This window comes from Rhinichthys klamathensis, unplaced genomic scaffold, assembly GCF_029890125.1.
Source record: "Rhinichthys klamathensis goyatoka isolate OS25496 unplaced genomic scaffold, OSU_Roscu_1.1 h1tg000364l_1, whole genome shotgun sequence".
NCBI classification, from domain to species: Eukaryota; Metazoa; Chordata; class Actinopteri; order Cypriniformes; family Leuciscidae; genus Rhinichthys; species Rhinichthys klamathensis.
Window position 1 is genome coordinate 87,069 of NW_026606873.1, and position 14,056 is coordinate 101,124.

A 14,056-nucleotide genomic window follows, 5' to 3' on the forward strand; every position below is an offset into this window, starting at 1 on the left:
TCATGCATGAGCACCAATGCACTTCTTTTGTCTCTTTGTCATGACAAAATGTGGTAAGCAAGTTTAAGCTTAGTACCACAGTTAAAGTAAGTTTATACCCTTAGATGTTGCTGAGATCTTACTGATTTTCATTATGTATATTCACATTTCAATCCAAATCTGTAGAATCAGAAGAAGGACTGGATGAAGAACTGAAGGCCGGAGAGACACAGAGAAATCAAACTGAACTTTCTGAACAGGAGAAAGGTAGGGACAACTCAGAGAAACCTGAAGTTACTGATGCTGCAACAGAAGAAGAAAAGAATGAAGAAAAAGAGGCTGTTGTAGTTGTGGACGTTGAACAAGATTCATCACCATTGCATTCAGTCATTCATCATGGCAATGAAAACAAGACCGTTTCTGTTCTGGACACGTCAGAAAACACTAATCTAAAGGCTGATGTTGAAGACGTGACCGTTTCTGTGCTAGATGACATTGTTTCAGCTCTGTGAGACAGACAGGAAATGGAGATATGGGTGTGCTGTTCAGGTCTATGATGTCACTTCCTGTATAGTAGCTTGTTTGCAGAGTCCTAATGGTTTGCAGTGACTGTGACTGAGTTCTTACATGTATCGAAACTGATTTGAAATATATATATATATATGTACTTGTTCAACTTCATGCATGAATCTTTCTGTGTTTCTTGTGGGGTTGTGCATGGTTGTGTGTCCAGGGGAGAACGAGTGTGAGATCAGTGTTGTGGTTTGGCAAAAATTAGCTGCGTGGTCGTTTGGGGGGGTAGGGGATGTTCTGAGAAAATCTGAGAGCACGAGTGTCTCATGTGTGTGAACGGTTGTGATGTGGGAGTAAAGACTCAGAGTTCAGATTCTCAGCAGATGCTCAGAAATGAAGTGTTCCTCCAGACTCCTGTGTGGGTTCCTCATGTCATGGCTTTGTTTCAGAGGTAAGTGTCGCTCAAAACACCTTCCTGAATGGAAAACCAGCACAGACTTTTCAGGATACTATTCGACATTAGTGTAAAATAAAGTAAATCAGATGTTCGTAGAGTTGTGAGATGATGCTGCCTTCCTCATTCAGCTAGCTTACAATTTAATAAACACTTGTTTATCATTTATTGAGGTCGTATTGTAGCTCTGTATAGAATAATCTGAATTGTATTCCTTTGTGTAACTTTTTATCTGATTTGTCATATGCCTTAGATATTTACAAATTAACTTGCATATTTGTTATGTTGATTTTTAAATGTACTTTTTAAGAGGTAGAGCTGTATGAGGAAGGAGGAATATTTATACATTTAAATTGCAGCAAGACATTTTTAAACAAGTAGTCAATGTTTGGATATTTATTCAATACAGGTCAATTCACATTTATTTGTATCAAGTATAACTTTTCAAAAAGCGTAATGTCAAAGCAGCTTTACAGATAATGCACGTTTCTACATTACAGTCAGTGTTGGGTAGATAACTTACAAATTTTAGTCCATTACTGAATACAAACTAAATAATAATTGTAGTTAGTAACATAATCAATTAGGCTACATTACGCATTTTGGGTAATATAATCAGATTTGTTGATTGCTTTTAGATTACTTTTGATACAACATGTTTATAACATTGATTTGAATGGTATAATATTGTACCATATTGATAAAAAAAATGCAAAGAGAAAGAAAATATATTCTAATTTTGTTATTAACAAAATGAAGCGCATTAAACATTATATTACGCCTGGGTTTGGGAAGGAATAGAAGGTATAAAGTAAAAAAGCTAATTAAATCATAAAAACGTTACATTAAAAAAATGTAGCTATACGTAATTATAGTCACTTGACTAATGGCCGGTCTGTGTGTGCAATTCCACAAAACCTTTGAGAAAAGAAAAATTTAAAGATAAAATAAGAAGAATTCTGAATAATTTATTGCCATTTTGTGATTATTAAGTAATAATGTAATCAACAAAAAAGTATCCGAATTCGGATTATAAATATTTTGTAATGTAATATTATCTATTTATAAGTATTTAAATTTTTAGAATCTGATAACGTAATCCAGATTACAATTAATCAGTTACTACTTGGTTACAATTAAGAGCAATCCGTTATCAGGTGACTGTGTCAAAGAAATGTCCATATTGTAGAAATTTACAGTTCTAAGATAATACAAATCATGAAGTTAGCTAACAACATGTATTCATTTAACCAGAAAAAAATTAGCAATGATTACATGTTGCGATCATAATGATTACAATATATGGAAAATATGGCAGATATGAGCTGATATATTTAGACCGAAATGAGCTGTATGGGTTTGTTTTATATGTTTATTGATGAATCACCATAAAGTAATTATGTGTCATATATTATCATCTATATAGCACATAATGGTACTTTTGCTAAAACTTTAGCAAAATGTAAAACTTTACAACACACAACAGAAAAAAGAAACATAAGCAAGTTCCTTGGAAATGTCTTTAAGGATATTTGTCAATGTTAGCAAAAAGCAAAAAGACAAGTAAGATACTTTTATTTAGTTGTTTCATAATTATCACCCATTATATAAGACATTCATTAAAATAAAAAATATTTTATATGTTGTATATGGTCTTTTCTCTTTTCCACTTTTTTATCAGTGGCTTTACACCATTATTGTCTGATTTTTTTTTTTTTTTTTTGTCTAATTAAAGACTTGTTTCCACTGGTCTTCAAATCCAATTTAGCAAAATAAAATTCTACATGACGGACAGGATTGCACCCTGGAAAAATAATCTATTTAAATATATATATATATATATATATAAACATTTTTAGATATGAAGTTATACTTTTTTTATGGTTCCTGTTTCATATGGTTAAAATGATTTATTGATAACAGATTCAAGTCTGAGTAATGGAGAAGTCCCTAAAGAAACAAACTACAACATCAAGAACAACAGCCATAAACATTCATGTATTTCTCGTTTGTTATTGTTTCTCAGTCACAGGTTCAAGTGAGGAGCTGACTGTGAATCAGAGCCCATCTAACATCACTGTGAATGAGGGAGATTCTGCTCAAATCTCCTGCTGCTGGAAGACAATAAACGAGCATAGTGTTAAAGTTGTTTGGTACATCAATGAGACTAGACTTTCAGGAGTAAAGGATAAACTCCAAGAGCATCAAACACAGAACTGTTCAACGCTCCACCTCACAAACATACTTAAAAATCATACAGGTCATTATGTTTGTGAAGTGACTCAAGACATTCCAGTCCTACTTAAGGTAAATGGAACTGGAACAGATATATCTGTCAGGGTCAGACAACTACAAAAGACAACGACTGGTAAGATTTTACCATCACAATATAATTTATTCTACACATTCCAATACAGTTAAAAGACTAGAAGACCACCATTATTAAACTCATACAATATTTGATTCAGTCTATTTCTTCTGTTGAAGGTCCTCCCTTGCCTCAAACAACCCAGACTACAGAGAGTACATCCACAAACCTGCCATCAGATCCCATCCTGCCGCTGTCCCTGGCCGCTGCCATCGTCCTGGTGACCCTCTGCTTGACCTTCAGTCTCTGCAAGATGAGGAACTCCTGTAAAACATCAGGTACGCTTAATTTTAATACTGAGACTCATTACAGTCTTAGAAGAAAAGGCTTTATAGAACCTAGAAGGATTCAGTCAGGTGCTTCATATATGAGGGGTTCATTATGGGATCATTTTGTGAATTTAAAAAAAAAAATTTTTAATTATTATTTTGCATTCCTTTATCGTCTGCTGCATGTGTGTTGACTGTACTTTTTCCTGCAAAGGTAAGATATTAAAACTCCATTAGGAATTATGAGTTTTTTTGACGCCACTTATACCCGGTCCAAAACTGAACTCACAACCAGTGTCCATTTATTATTCATTTAAAGGAAGGGTTGGACATTTTCTTCGGCTGACTAAACAACAGCACGCTGTCATGCAAAGATCCAGACACTCTCACTGACTAACTGAGCAGTGTATGATGCAAGTGCATGTAATATGAAAAGTAATGTAGCCTATGTCAGAAAGTTGCTGTGTGAGCAGGTGTTTTCTGTCAAAGCTTGTCAGAGTTTGTAACGGTGTTGCCCCTCCACACAGGAAGTGCAACTGTTGAGCTTATTCAAACACACATTTAACATTACTTTTACAAGTAACAGTTAAAGTAAAAAAAAATTATAATATAAAAATATGAATTTGTATTTTATACGAAAAAATGTATATATATATTTATATACAAATAAATGTTCTCAAATGGTGAGTTGCAACCCCCAAATAGCAAGGAAAATAATGTTGAAAGCAACAAAATAATAATCATAACAATCATACTCAATTCTATCATTTGGCTAATATTATTTCAATATTTAGGTTCAGTGTTTGTTCCATGTGTTTGGCTGATAGAACACACTTTGGATGTTTATGCATTTATAAAATAGTATTGGTACAATTTTCCTATTCACCCAATGACATATTCATTTTTATATCATTGGGCCTACGGAGTTCATATTAATATAATTAATATTAACATATTCTGTTTACTTTTCTACAAGATCCAAAGTAAAACCTGGTTCCTGAAGCAGAACCACTGTACTCAACCACTTTTTTTTTTGTAGACAGTTTTTTTGTCACGTGGACTTTAACACCCTATGTACATACAGTATGTAGATGTGTATATATATATATGCAATGCTACTTGCAGTATAGACAACTTTGTTGATTTATAATGGGAACAGTGTGTATTTGTTGGGTCACATTGCTTGCTTGCAGTGCAGACATGTTGTAGTATCCTCTGCATAGATTTATCTGACCAAATTGTTTATAGTCATATGTGTCAGTAAATAAATCAAAAATTAAAAAGAGCACTACTTATTTGGGGGAGTATACCGTATACTGTAGTACAGTATACAGAGTATACTGTATATGGTACTGTATATCTGTGAAAAAAAGAAAATCAGTAATGGAGATTAGATCCATCTGGAACTAAGTTAGACCTGCACAAACACATAATTAATATGTTGTGAAATGTATGAAATGTATAATCATAAAAAATCAGACATGTATAATCATAATCATAAAAACTATGGAAGTCAATCCCCACAACTGGGTGAATAAATGATGACAATTTTCATTTTTGGGTGAACTATCCCTTTAAAACCTGAAGAAATGACAAAAACACACCACAAAATTACTAAACCTTTAACTAAGTTTAAACTTTCAATGTAAAATACAAAAAAAAAAACTAAACTAATTGAGGATATCTTCCCTCAGAACGAGTGGTGATCCGCCAGACGCCACACAGTGAGGGTGAGGAGCATGAGCACATGGAGGAGGAGGACGGCAGCACAGGCTCCTCTCGAGGATCTCTCCAATGGGTAAGTGAGATCCCGCCTCATGAGAAGTCGTAATAATACATACAAGATCATGGCAAAATTGTATTTGTTGAGTCATGTAAAAACATACAACCCTAACCTAAGTTATATCTATAAAGCCTAAACATTACTGAAAAAAAAGAAAAAAAAAACTATAAAAGGTGAAAAAAGTAGAGAATTGTGATGAGAATATGTAGGTCTTTGGCTCTGTTCGGAATGGATTACTAGCGTACTACATACTGCAAAGTATGTACTGTGTATTATTTTGTAAAAACAGTGTAATGCTACAGTCAGTCTTTAGCATGCTACATGTACATTGGTGTCACATGACCTCATGATGCTGCATGTTCACTAAAGGTCATTTTATTCACAATGGACATTTTTTTCAAAGCAGATTTTTTTATTTTTTATTAAAAATACAAATTTTGTAAGGTCTTTATTTAGATGATTAACGTCTCATCAAATAAATAGGGTTATTATGCTTTTTTTTTTTGCATTTATTTTACTCCAATCTCTTCACTCTTCAACTTCTTGTTATGTATCTTGCTTAGTTCATCTGCCACACTGCACTGAAGTGCAATGTATTGTGGGATACATATCCCACACAGTCCCAGTCGCACTTGACTGACCTTCGGCGCTTACAATGTCTGAAATAATGTCTGAAATTCATTCACCTATGTTTAAAAGACATTGAAACAATGCCGCTGTCAGGGGTTCTATAAAGGAGGACTCAAATGCAGAACGAGTGTTAACAGGTTTATTGACAAACAGTAGACAGATGACAGGATGTGGTGGGAGAGGTGAACAGTCCAGGCAGGGATGAGACACAATGACAGCCATAGAAACTAGCCGAGCAGCAGTTGTAACTAGCAAGATGACTGGAAGCTGGAGAGTAGTAATGGCAGAGCAGAATGAGACCTGAGAATACTAGCAGTAGCCAGACAGGAACTTCCAAGTACTCCAGTAAGGCACTCAGGGATCTTAGGCCCCATCCACACTACTGCGTTTTAGTTTAGAAACGGATAAATAAAACGAATACGATCTCCGTCCACACCAGCGTTTTAGCTGAGTATTAGAATTTATCTCCGTCCACATTAAAACGACTGAAAACGCAGATCACGTGACCATTCACCAACACTGGGCATGCGCGTGCCGGTGTAAACACAACTTCATTAATAAAATTATCCCACCATGCTCTGGGTTAACCCCAAACCGACGCTCCATGTACGGTCAACGCCGCCGCTGCACACGGGAATTGTCACAGATCGCTCGAATAATAGCTTGACTCTGGCACATGTAGGCAGTTATAGCGTTGTAAAATGCAGAATTTACTTGTACAACAGCTGCTAGCAAAGATATACGCCATGACTGATGACACCCAATCATAGAGCCGAGCGTGAGCCTCTATACGTCATCGTTTCTAAAGTCCTCCGTTTTGACCCGTCTACACTAAAACGCCCTCCGGAGATTCAAAACGAAAAACGGATCGGCAGCGTTTCTAAACTTCTCCGTTTTGGGTCTCCGTTTTTGCCGTTTTAGTGTGGACGGGAGGTGCAAACGTAGCAAAAGGTCTCCGTTTTTAAACGAAACCGCAGTAGTGTGGATGGGGCCTTAGGCACAGCACCAGGCTTCCTCCAAAACCAAGAGTGTAAGCAGTCAGGGACACTCTGCTAGCAGGACTGGAACTAGAGACACAGACTACGTTTACATGCAGCCAATAACCCGTTCAAAACCGGGATATTAGCAATAACCCGGTCGCGAACGGCCATGTAAACACCGGCAAAAACCCGAATATGCTCATATCCCGGATTTTAAAAACCGGGATATTATACCTGGGGTACCCCTTTTCTAACCCGAATTTTTGGTCATGTAAACGCGCATCGGCATATCCCCATAGTGATGTGTGTTCTGCGCATGTTCTATTCGCAAGGAATCTTGGTATTTTGAGTAGAGAAACTTCTCGGCGCATACAAAACCCCGCGTGCAGTATACCGGAAGTAAACATGGCGAGACGCAGCACAGCATACTTTTGGAGCGAGGTCAGTAACCTTACCAGCACCAAAGCGCAAACAAAGGCGATCGCTATCTGCCCCGAACTATTCATTATCCGCGTGCTGCTGCTGTTGTTGTTGTCTTTGGATACAGGAAGAAGAATCGGAAATGACGCATATTGCGTCTTAAGGTTGTCCGTACGTCCAGACGCTAACCGCGCGTCGCGTTTACATCGGGATATTGCAATTCCATGTATACAGGAGAAACTCTCTCTGCTCACGCATGTAAACGGGTTATTCCTAATGTTTCAGAAACCCGAATAGTGACCTTAACCCGACCATAACCCGAAATTTGGCTGCATGTAAACGTAGTCACAGAAGACAAGACAGACAGGACCGGTGGCAGGACTAAAGCACAAAATACTTCTACAAATAAAACACTGTAGACTTTAATAACAAGAAACAAACTATGTAGCACAGAAGTACACAGTAGTACAACATCTAACGAACTGGCAACACATGAGGGAAAGAGCACACACATAAAGGGAGTTAACAAGAGTAACAGGTGAACACTCACGTAAACGAGGACTGAAACAAGGGAGCAGAGAACATGAGGAACAGGTGACAATACTCAGACAAATGAGGACTCAACTAGACAAGAGGGCGTGGTACAGGGAAACAAGGAGGCAGGAACAGAGGAGCACATGGCCAACACAAACAAAACCATATGTTCAAGCACAACACAAACATAGAGACATGAAACAACGACAACACAGACAAAGCTGCCAGGGCAGAACCCTGCCAGCCGCAATATTAGCTTTAATTCGAATGGCAAAATCGAAACAAAATTCAACAATGATTCAACCAGTAAAGAAATGTTGAAACGTCATCTAGGAGTGTGTTCTGTAATGTATAATTTTGGCAAATGCAGGTCATTCGGTTAATATGCACACAGAAATTTGCAGGACACTTGACCCAAATCAACAATAACGCATTGCAGTTCAGAGCACAATAAATCCAATATCTGTGATGTACAGATGCAAGTATCCAGCTAGATCTTAAAAAAAACATGTTTATCTGTTGAATTAGAATAAATTAAAACATGCTTTTACTCTGGATTGTTTTGCTTCCCACATTACTGTATGATGTCACAACGTACAATCTCTGAGCAATATCTGCAATTCAGTTCTCTGAGATCTCACCCGTGTGCGTCTGAGCCTCGTTCTGTGCCAAATCTGCTCTTTTATCAGCTCTTTAAATTCTACAGGGTTCTGATGAAACCATTTCATCCATATTTCAAATGACAAGAATGTTTGTTTCATGTTCTTTCTCTCTTTACAGTATCAAGTACCAGTTTACTGGTCTTACTTTGATCTACAGAGGGGAGCAGAAGACAAATGACCACCAGAAAGGAAAGACAAACGTGATGTTCATTGGACTGCAATTAGCATTTTTCTTTCTTGCGTGCGAATGTCTTTGTAAATAGCAGAAACTGTTTTAATCTTCAGATACAGTGGAAACCCCTTGAGCTCTTGATCGCGGTATCAGATGTTAATCTCTCTGTTTGCAGCAGCTCCACTGATAAGAGTGTTTTGTTCTTATTTCTACTTATTTGTCTTAGTCTTTTTGGTTCTCTGAAAAAGATGTTGCAAACTGACACGGATAACTACTTGGATATGTTCATGCCCAAACTGATGCAATTCAAACATGTATATATATATATTAGTGCACACCGTGTCTAACCGTGAAAAGTTCGAGTGTTATGCTGTACAGATGTCGGCTACACCTCTCAGCCTTCTTAGAAATGTTTCTAAGATTTGATTCTGACACTTTTACTGTGGGTTCTTTTGTCATTTAAAATAAAAGTGTGTGAAAACCATTGACTGTGATGCTTGTGTCATTACGTGCGAGAAAGAAAGTTTCAGGGTGGAAACTCTGGTGGTATTGACGGGTCAATGGCAGGAAATGGAAAGTGCAGTGCATCTGGTTTCCTACCACCTTGTTTTCGACGTGATGTGCACTTCACTTGTGTGCACTTCTGTTGACCAAACAAATTAAACAGGTTAAGAAATCGAGGAGAATAAATGCACCAGGTTATTTCTTATATAAGAAAATAAAACAATTATGTCACTAAATATGTTCAGATTCTGGCTGCATTTAGAGAGACAAAATGCTCCATCAGGTGAACTGGTCCTCGCCATGCACAACCACATGACCTAGATTGAGTTTTTCTCTCACACATATCTTCTACTTAATATTATCTGTTTTCAAAAAACACATTGATGACCAGAATGTGTTTCTCTTCCAGTCAGGTTTGGAAACATTCTTGAGCAGGTCCATTTTGGTGTGAATGGATCTTTAGGCTGATTTTGTAGATTTGCTTCACCAAATAGACAATCTTTTTTTTTTTTTTAATGAAAGGAAAGAGAATCAGAAAAAAGTCACTCTTTGGATTTAAATAGGCAAATGATTGGAAGACACATCATGGCTACATTCCAGGATGACAAAGCCAAAAAATTCTTGCTGCAAAAATTGATGCACCTCTTGATGGAAATAAATGTTGTGATGTTGTTTCCATCAAGAGGTGCATAAATACTGAGTCAAGATCTTGTATTGTCAATGCAAGAGTCCAGCACTCTGTAAAGTCTCCTCCAGCACATCCCAAACACTTTCACTGAATTTAACATCTGAACTCAGAAGAGCCGATTCATGTGTGAAAATGATTCTTCATGCTCCTCCCAACCATTTTTACACAGTCTGAGCCTGATGAATCTTGACATTGTCATCCTGGAATATGGTCAGCATGATGTGTCTTCCTATATGGTTGTTTAAGAAATGAAAAGCGACACACTCCATCAGTTAGGATTAGAAAAACTGTAGCCAAACATATAGCCTAACATGTAGAAACATAATAATCACTGCGATAATCATCCAATCATAGACTCGTAAGCATTTGCCTATTTAAATCCAAACCGCCGGGCAGTGAATAACAGTAATTATCAGGTGACATAATGGTCAATGACTGAAGAAAACTACTGAGGCAGCAAAGTTCAAGCACAAGTAAGGGAACACTTTGACTTTAGTTCACTTTATTCAGTGAACATCCAGTGGCATTAGCATTGCTCATTAAAACACATAAAGCCAGTTAAGCTAAAGTTTTCAACTTTCAGTGCCTACAGACCCCTCTGACCTCAGCAATTGTTTGTTTAGTTGTCACGAAGACTGCAGGTTTATGTGCGTCATCATTAGCTTATTAAAGGCCATGGTCTGTAGGGTTGAACATTGAGGAGGGAAACCACAATGAATCGCAGCATTTCGGTTAGCACACACTTGAAGTGTCAAACTACACTTTTCTTTCCATTCATATGCATGCACATTTTCTTTATGGAATATTGCAGTATTTATTCCATTGACTTTTTATCTCAGAATTGCATGATATGAAGTCGCAATTGTGTTATAAAGTCAGAATCGCGTGATATAAAGTCACAATTACATGTTATAAAGTCAGATTTGTGAGATATAAACTCGCAATTCTGACATAACTCGCAATTCTGACTTTTTTCTCAGGATTTCATGTTTATATTTCACAATTCTGACTTTATAACACGCAATTGTAAGATATAAAGTCAGAATTGCATGATATAAAGTCAGAATTGTGATATAAAAAAAAGTCATTCTTTTTTTTTCCTGAATAGAAATTCTGAGAAAATATGTCAGAATTGCGAGATAAACTCACAATTGTTATAAAGTCAGAATTGCGAGAAAAAAAGTCAGAGTTGCGCAATTGTGAGTTTAAATCTCGAAATTCTGACTTTTATAACACGCAATTGTGAGTAATATCTCGCTCGCAATTCTGACTTTATAACATGCAATTGCAACTTTATAATCACACAATTCTGAGAAATAAAGTCAGAATTGCGAGATGTAAACTAGCAATTGTGAGATAAAAAGTAGCAATTATCTTTTAAAATGTTTTATTCTGTGGCAGAAATAAGTTTCCATAACAACCTGTCACTCACACGAGATCAACAATTCTCGATGGGAAAAATCAAGTCCCGCCCTACATTTTTTCTTGTTCGAGAAGGCAAGAGTTTCACTCCGGGATAGGACTATGTCACAATAGGGAAGAAAACACGTATCGCTACTTCTGTTACAAGCCTTTAACTAGATAAAAAACACAAACTTTAAAGCTGCAGGTTTTGACGCTAATCTCGTCTCCTGTTCTCAACGCACGAGACACACAAACTTCCTCTGAGCGCCGCCATTTCATTTCACCTGACAGACTGCAGGAGGCCGTAACTGGATTATCACACAGCAAAAACTGCATGTAAGTCAATAATTTTGTTTTCACCTGCGTCTGGGACACTGGCAAACACCTGCATATTGATTGCCTGTCATCACGGGGTTTAATAATAAATGTCTCCCTCAGTCTTGCATTTGTCATTCAGACTAATAGAAACTCAAGTCCAATAACAGACTCACTCAATAAACATCTCTATGCCTATATGACAGATGTGTTTGTGTATTGTAATATTGAGCTGAATTATATTTGCCTGAGTTTTATTACAAAGTCTCTCTGTATGTATAGGCTACGTACACAAACACATAAAAATACATTAAGTATAAATATCAGTCAAAAGTTTGAACACAGCCTACTTTTTTTCCTGGACGTTTTACAACAATAACTGTCACTTTCTGAATACGTTTTATAACAAAATATAACAAATTGAATTATGGGGATTATATATAGTGACCATAAACGTTTTTTCTATTTATTTAATAACTTATTAATTAATTTATTAAATCAATATATCAATTTAAAATTGTATCAGGCCTATATTTTAGATTTAAATTAAAATAGCTCATGTTAATACATTCTTATAGGCACACTTTATATATTTCTGCAGAATTATTTTCAAGCATTTAATAAACCTTCAGATCAAAAGGTTTAGAAACAAATTCAGTCAAATGTGTCCAAAATGGTGTTGTTTTCTTTCTTTATATCACCTTATGACCACCATCCTTTTCATTTTTTCCCCAAGCTGTCATATCAAATGTGGATTTGCTTGTATTTTGTACAGCTAAAGGCTGGAGACCCCTGCTCTCTGCTGTCAGATCAACACAATGATAATTAATGTGTGTCATAGTGGCAGCTGGGAACTCAAGACACCTCAGGTAGTATGTGTGTGTGTGTGTGGGTGGGTGTGGGCGAGCTATACTTCAGAGATAAATTTGTACCTAGAAGTAAACTCAGTTTGACAACAAAAAAAACCTTCGGGGACATGCAGAAGACATCTCTTAATTGGAAAAATTATCCATAGATTTTAAATGTATATAGGGCTATATATATATATATATATATATATATATGCCGATAAATATGCGCACCATCAGGCCGTAAACAGAAAACACAAAGTGTTTTAAACCAACATGCAAAAATCACTGCATGAGAAAAATTATTTTTCTACTGAAACATTCCCATGATGTGACAACTAGCCCCGGTCTCCTCTAACATGTATAGCAACACCTCAGCTGTCAGTCACAATATGAACGTGAACGTTTGCACAGCAGCATCAACAGTAGTGGTAAAACAAGGAAATGTGTGAGCAATTGAGCATGTAAGTGGTCACATTGCTCACAGACGATGGTTGTGTCCGCCCTCACCGCTGCTGTTTGTGGGAGTTCTGGCAGGAACGCAGCGTCCTGATAGTCTGCTAATAGAGATACTTTCTATCTGAATCGGCTGAAATTACACCGCATTGGTTTATCTCTCCTTCCCTTATTACCGCCGTCCTCATTAAGTACAGAATGAGATCTCTCTCTCATGCACACTGGCTCTCACAAATGGGATGTCAGAGTATATTTCTCTTTCCATTCATCTCATCTTCAACCTCACCTGCTACCAGCTACAACCTTTTATTCTCTCGGCCTCTATGTGGCTCCATACGCTGGATGTCGGCCTGGTTTCCTCTTTAAGCTCAATGTTCTCAGGGTTTAAGCGTCATTTAGAGTTTTATTTGAAAATATTTAAAAATGTAATTTATTCCTGTGATGTAAAGCTGAATTTTCAGCATCATTACTCCAGTCTTCAGTGTCACATGATCCTTCAGAAGTCATGCTGATTTGCTGCTCAGTTCTTATCAATTATTATTGGTGCTCAGTTATTAATAATGGTTCTTATTATTATCAGTGTTGAAGACTGGGACATAGAAATATTCTGTAACATTATAAACGTATTTACTGCCACTTTTGCAGTAAAGACATTTATACTGTTTCAAAAGATTTCCAAGTTTTCAGCATTGATAATAATACGAACCATTATTCAAACTTTTGACCGGTACTAGTGTATACCCCTTTAAAGACCCATTTATTTAAATAATAAGCGGTATTACTATAATTTGGAAGAGTTAGACAATTAAAACTAGGTCTGTGGCTGTGCCCCTTGTTGTTTACTATTGACTTTTTCTGAGCACATTAGTATCAATCAAGTGCTTATGTAATAAACAAAAACATGTTATAAATGTGGTTGATGCATTTCTACTGGCCCTAAACCCTGGTGAACAGCCAACATGCTCACTTCCTGTTGCAAAGGTCACGAGTTGGATGTTTTTATGTGCCTCGAGCAAACGCAGAACTCTTCAAAGTCTCGCTCTGAGTATATTAACACCTTTGGTAATTCACACACAA

At 36.7% G+C, this 14,056-nt stretch overlaps 1 protein-coding gene across 2 annotated transcripts; it reads left to right on the top strand.

Annotated features, from left to right (window-relative positions):
- Positions 1-661: 661 nt before the first annotated feature.
- Positions 662-9,182, top strand: LOC130069388 (uncharacterized). Of its 2 annotated transcripts, none has more exons than XM_056233249.1 (5): positions 662-943; positions 2,979-3,314; positions 3,434-3,592; positions 5,278-5,381; positions 8,711-9,182. In XM_056233249.1, exons 1-5 carry the CDS (start codon positions 886-888, stop codon positions 8,768-8,770), a joined length of 717 nt encoding a protein of 238 aa, XP_056089224.1. In that variant the 5' UTR covers positions 662-885; the 3' UTR covers positions 8,771-9,182. The 2 variants fall into 2 exon arrangements, with proteins under 2 accessions (XP_056089224.1, XP_056089223.1); XM_056233248.1 differs by having other exon boundaries at positions 663-943; positions 2,973-3,314.
- The last annotated feature ends 4,874 nt before the right edge of the window (positions 9,183-14,056 follow it).